This window comes from Vigna radiata, unplaced genomic scaffold, assembly GCF_000741045.1.
Source record: "Vigna radiata var. radiata cultivar VC1973A unplaced genomic scaffold, Vradiata_ver6 scaffold_235, whole genome shotgun sequence".
Taxonomy (NCBI): domain Eukaryota; kingdom Viridiplantae; phylum Streptophyta; class Magnoliopsida; order Fabales; family Fabaceae; genus Vigna; species Vigna radiata.
The window spans coordinates 60694-66504 of NW_014543118.1; the positions used below are offsets into that span (position 1 = coordinate 60694).

Sequence of the window (5811 nt, forward strand, 5' to 3'; positions counted from 1 at the left end):
GTGTAATTGGTGGACGTTATAGTCCATAAATGACCAAGACTTGGTGGGTCTTGATGTATTATGACTTTGATAAATAATCTGCAAGAGATGTAGCTGGAATACTATATTGAAATAATTCTTGAAAGAAAAGAAAAGTGTTCTGTAAAGTGTAATGAATAACAAAACATTAACTATAATAAAATTTGAGATGGGTGATGTCCCAAGTATTCGGAACAATTTTGCCGTCTAAGTATTCCAGTTGATATGCTCCGTTCTTCAAATCTTTTCTGATTCGGAAAGGTCCTTCCCAATTGTCAGCCAGCTTGCCGTGTGATTTGTTCTTTCGTGCGTCACCTCGTTTGCGCCAAACGAGGTCACCTTCGGTGAAATGTCAAGGCCTGACTTTGGTATTGTATCGTCTGGTTATCAGTCGCTTCTGTGCTTCATTCTTGATTAACGCAATTTCGCGCCGTTCGGGCAGGGTATCAAGGTTCATCCGTAGTTGTTCTTCATTGAGAGTCATATCTTGTATATGCCGTCGGAGAGATGGTTCTCCTATTTCGACCGGTAACATGGCATCTGTGTCGTACGTGAGGTTGAACGGGGTCTCACCTGTTGATCCGTGTGGTGTGCACCGGTAGGCCCAAAGTACTTCAGGCAGCTCTTCGACCCACAAGCCTTTAGCTTGTCCTAAGCGTTTCTTTAACTCGGAGATGATGGCCTTGTTTGCAGCCTCGGCCTGCCCGTTGGTTTGAGGGTGTTCTACAGAACTTGTAACATGTTTGATACCAAGTCCTTTGAGGAAATCTTCTAACGTACGGTCGATAAATTGCCGACCGTTGTCAGTAATGATCTTCTGTGGTATGCCGAATCGGCAAATTAGGTGCCAGATGAAACTTTGTACTTTCCGGGCACTGATTGTTGCAAGGGCCTCTGTTTCGATCCACTTGGTAAAGTAATCGATTGCCACCAAAAGGTATTTGCATTGGCCTTTTGCGAGCGGTAGGGGTCCAGCTATATCCATCCCCCATTGTGCGAATGGCCACGGGGATATGATGGCCATCAATTCGGATGAAGGGATCCGAGTATCATAACCGTAGGATTGGCAGGAAATGCATTTTTGAACAAACTCCTTGCAATCTTGCTCAATTGTGGGCCAGTAAAAACCTGCTCGTAATATCTTGGCTCTAAGTGTTCTCTTTCCTGTGTGAGAGCCGCAAATTCCATGATGTAGTTCTTGCATGACGTACTTGGCTTCTTCGCCGAATAAACACTTCAACAGAGGCGTAGTGTATCCGCGTCGATAAAGATCATCTCCTATAAATGTGAAGCGAGCAATTAGCTTAGAATCGACTGCACTTATCCGAGCGCCTTGCTCTTGCTGAATTATCAACTGTATTATATCCTGTCGCCAGTCAGTTGTGGAAGGAATAACGCTGGTGGTGCACGTTTCCAAAAGGGGTTGTTCTAGCTTGGTTTTGATGACTAAGGTAAGCTGAGAATTTCCTCGGCAATGTGTTAGCTTGAAGAGTAAATCTGCTCGGGAATTTTGTTCCCTGGGTACATGAATAATTTTGAAAGTGTCGAACGCTTTAATAAGGTCGCTGACTTTGTGATAGTATCGCAACAGATGGTTGTCTTTGACCTGGAAAGTGCCGTTAATGTGCCCCACAACCAATTGAGAATCCATTCTGCATTCTAAATGTTGGATGTCTAGTTCGGCCGCCAGGAGTAATCCGCTGATGAGGGCTTCACACTCCGCTTGATTGTTACTGAGCTGGAACGTGAAGGATATGGCTTGCTCGATAAGAAGACCGTTCGGTCCTTCCAATACTATTCCGGCACCTGCTCCTCGTTTGTTTGAAGATCCGTCAACGTTCAAATTCCACACGGACGGTTCTGTTGCCGGGGGTAACTCGGCTGCAAAATCTGCCAAGTGTTGACCTTTGACGGAGCCTTGTGGCTCGAAACGTAGGCCGAATTCAGATAATTCAATGGACCAGGAAACCATCCTTCCAGCTAAGTCTGGTTTCCTGAGGATCCTGGCGACAGGATGATTGCTTCGAACGACAACTTGATGGCTTTGAAAGTATGGGCGAAGCCGCCGGGCTGCAGTAAGCAAGGCCAATGCCACTTTCTCTACTTGTGAATATCGTTTTTCGGCCCCCTGCAAGGTTCTACTAACAAAATAGATGAGTTTAAATACAGGTGTTTCCTGTATGAGGGCGGCACTTACCGAATGACCGGACACGGACAGATATAATTGTAAGTCGAACCCCTCTTCCGGACGGCTCATGATAGGCGGGTTGGTCAATATGTTTTTTACGGCGGAGAAGGCCGCTTCACAGTGATCATCCCAATGTCGAGGAACGTTTTTCTTCATGTTGTTGAGTATAGGCTTGATATGCTCGGAAAGCCTCGGTATAAACCGTGATAGAGCGGTAAGGCGTCCGACTAGACATTGAACTTCTTTCAATTTGGTTGGGCTTCTCATTTCCAGGATTGCTTGGAATTTGTCCGGGTTGGCTTCGATTCCACGGCTTGTTAGCATAAAACCAAGGAATTTACCTGCTGATACTCCGAAGGTGCATTTGGACGGGTTGAGGCGTAAACCATACCTTTTGAGTTGCTGGAAGACCTCGGTGAGATCTCGTAAGTGTTGCTGATGGGAACAGCTTCATACGACCATGTCATCCACATAAACCTCCATGCAACGTCCGATTTGATTGTGGAAGATTTTATCCATGAGTTGTTGATAGGTTGCACCTGCATTTTTTAGGCCGAATGGCATTACCTCGTAACAATAGTTAGCTTGCTCGGTGATGAAGGTCGTGTTGTCTCGATCCGGGGCGTACATTGAAATTTGGTTATACCCCGAGTACGCGTCTAAGAAACTGAGGACCATGTGACCGGAGGCGCCGTCCACCAGGCGATCAATGCTGGGGAGGGGATAGTTGTCCTTGGGGCAGGCCTTGTTTAGATCGGTGAAATCTACACACATTCTCCACTGACCGTTCGATTTTTTAACCATGACCACATTTGCCAACCAAGTGGTGTATGTTATTTCGCGGATGAATCCGGCCGAGATCAACTTGTCAACTTCCTTTTGTACCGCCACCCTTTTTTTAGTGCCGAGCCTTCTCTTCTTCTGAGCAATCGGTCGAGCTTCTCGGAATATGGATAACTTGTGAGTGATGACGTCGGGGTGGATGCCGGGCATATTTGAGGCGCTCCATGCAAAGAGGTTGTTGCTGGTTCGTAACAGTGTGGCGAGGTTGCTTTCATCCATTGGAGTGAGGTCAGCTCCTATGTTAGTAATTTGTTCATCGTTCTTCCCCAGGACGAACGATTTGATCTCTCCCTGGGGTTGAATCCGGTCGTCTGTGTTGGTCCTCGGGTCTAGGTCGACCAAAATAGTTTCAGGTCTTCTCTCCTTCCTGTAAGTCGTGGCTTTTAAGGAGGCGGTGTAACATTGCCGAGCGGTTTTCTGATCTGCTCGAACGGTGCAAATTTCGCCCCTTCCGGATGGAAATTTCATCACCAAGTGAGGAGTGGATACAATCGCTTCGAAGGCGTTCAGGCATGGACGACCGAGAAGAGCATTGTATGAAGTATTGGCTTCTACTAACAAGAAGCGCACACGGATTTCTCTGGATTGGTCACCGGTACCCAGGCGGGTTCTCAGGTCGAGGTATCCTCGGGTGTCAACGCGTTCTCTTGCAAAACCAACAATCTGCTCGTGAAAGAGTGTTATGGCCTCCTCTGCCAGGGCCATCTTCTGGAATGTTGTCCAGTATAGAATGTTGACAGAACTTCCTTGGTCGATTAGGACTTTGCTCACATCATACTCCGCAAGTCGGGCAGTAATGACCATAGGATCATCCTGTTCCGGGTCCGGGGCGTGAAAATCTCTGTCGGTAAAGGTGATTTCCGGCATTGACAAAGGGTTCCAGGCTATTGTGTGGACGCTACGCAAGTTCCGTAAGTGTCTCTTGCGAGCAGAAGATGAGGCTCCTCCCCCGGCAAAGCCTCTTGAGATGGTGTCAATGCGGCCCTTTGGGGTCGTGTCTCGTTTTCTGGATCTGCTTCTCGAACGTTCTCGAGGACGTTTGGGTTTTCGACGCGAAGGCTCTGGACTTCTCTTAAATTTTCTGGGGGAACGCCCCCCGTTGGCCTGTCTCTGCTTTAACAAATTCTCGCAAGTACCCCGCACGGACTAATTTTTCTATCTCATCTTTAAGTTCTTGGCAACCCTCGGTGGAATGTCCTTGGTTATCATGAAACCGACATATCTTGGACGCGTCCGCATCTCTAGGCGTACGCCTTTTGTGAATGGTAATTAGGTTGGCTTGGAGGGCTTTGTCAAACACCTTTTCCCTTGGAGCTGAAAGGTGTGTATAGTGGTCATATCGAGGATCAAGCGGGGCTTTTAGTTCTCTTCGATGGGGCCTTTGATTACGACCCCTGTCTCCCGTTCGTCTATCATCACGTTTAGCATCTGTGACCGGAGCTTCGATCTTCTTCCGGTAATGTCGTTGGTCCTCCATTTTGATGAATTTGGTCATTTTTTCTTTTAATTCTTCCATAGTTTTCGGCAATTTGGCATATAGATTTTCCGAGACAAATCCTAGCTTGAGGCAGTTGGGGAGGTTGTTGATAATGAATTCATGGGAGACACCCTTCACTCTCCTGGCAGTCTCCGAGTATCTGCGCATGAATGTCCTCAGTGGTTCGTCTCTCCCTTGTTTGAGATTGACGAGTTCGGCAGCGGACACCCTTTCCCTCCGGTTGGCAGAGAATTGCCTCTTGAAGAGCGTGGTGACAGTATAAAAACTGTCAACAGAGTTTGGAGGAAGAGTATAGTACCATTCTAGGGCTTCGTCTTTGAGAGATAGGGAGAAGGCCCTGCATTTGACTATATCGCTGTTGGAGTAGAAAGTCATGGAGTCGATGAAATTTCAGAGATGGTGTTCTGGATCTGTCGTTCCGTCAAATTTTCATTTGAGGGGGTGGTCGATCGGGCATTATGGTTTGCATAATCTCTTCAGTGAATGGTAGCAGTTCAGGTGATCGCGGAGGAGGACCGCTATCGTCATGGTGGCGATTATTTCGGCCGTTGTGGTGGCCATTATTGTGATTGCCAGTGTGGCTATTGTCTTCTGTCGTCTCCGGTCGTCTTTCTTTAAGTTGGGCTATTTCTGCTACGAGTTTCTGATGTGCCTCCTGTTGCTGACGAATCATCTGGGTCTGCTGCTCCAATTGAGCCTGAAGCCGTGTTATGAGCTCTGTATGATTAGTACCGTCCATGCTTCGGGTGGTCACCATTGGGAGTCTTCGCTTTCGGCCCCACGGTGGGCGCCAAAATGTTTCGGTAGGAATTTCTGGGACCGAAAACACTAACCTCAATGACGTAATTCCGCTTCCTTCTGACGAGAAATCTTCAAATTCCTTCACCGTCCGTTCTTGAGACCGTCCATCAAACTTCAATCTTTGCCCGGGAGGGGGGTGGTACCTGTAAAGGCACTCCGACGATCAAGTTAGATGTCGGTATTGGGAAACCCTCAATCCTCAGCAAGTGGATGCTTAGAATGGAGAGAGGGGAAAACTTAACTAGGTGTGTATGAGTGTAAGAGAATTTCAGTGTTAGTATCAGCGTAGAGTATGCTAAAATGTGCGTACCTTGTTTGGAGCCTTTTGCTCTTTATTTATAGGCTTTGGATCGATATAAAATCAATATAACAGAATAAAATATAAACATAATGAAATATAAACAACCTTACCTGAAATATCTCTGTTGAGATATTATTTGATACGAGATATATGATATTATAT

The 5811-nt window shown here is 46.8% G+C and overlaps 1 protein-coding gene across 1 annotated transcript; it reads right to left on the bottom strand.

The window, feature by feature from the left end:
- Positions 1–370: 370 nt before the first annotated feature.
- LOC106753151 lies at positions 371–4922 on the bottom strand. The gene is made up of 3 exons (XM_014634952.1): positions 4350–4922; positions 2774–4159; positions 371–2641 (listed from the first exon to the last, which is right to left on the bottom strand). Exons 1-3 carry the CDS (start codon positions 4920–4922, stop codon positions 371–373), a joined length of 4230 nt encoding a protein of 1409 aa, XP_014490438.1.
- Positions 4923–5811: the final 889 nt, after the last annotated feature.

What these genes read in the sequence shown, in the direction of transcription:
- LOC106753151 (XM_014634952.1), bottom strand. Translation starts at nt 4,922, where the DNA reads ATGACTTTCTACTCCAACAGCGATATAGTCAAATGCAGGGCCTTCTCC. An exon ending in TTTCAGCTCCAAGGGAAAAG is followed by an intron (nt 4,160 to 4,349) that starts GTGTTTGACAAA and finishes TTGTTAAAGCAG; the next exon opens with AGACAGGCCAACGGGGGGCG. An exon ending in AAGCTAACTATTGTTACGAG is followed by an intron (nt 2,642 to 2,773) that starts GTAATGCCATTC and finishes TGTTCCCATCAG; the next exon opens with CAACACTTACGAGATCTCAC.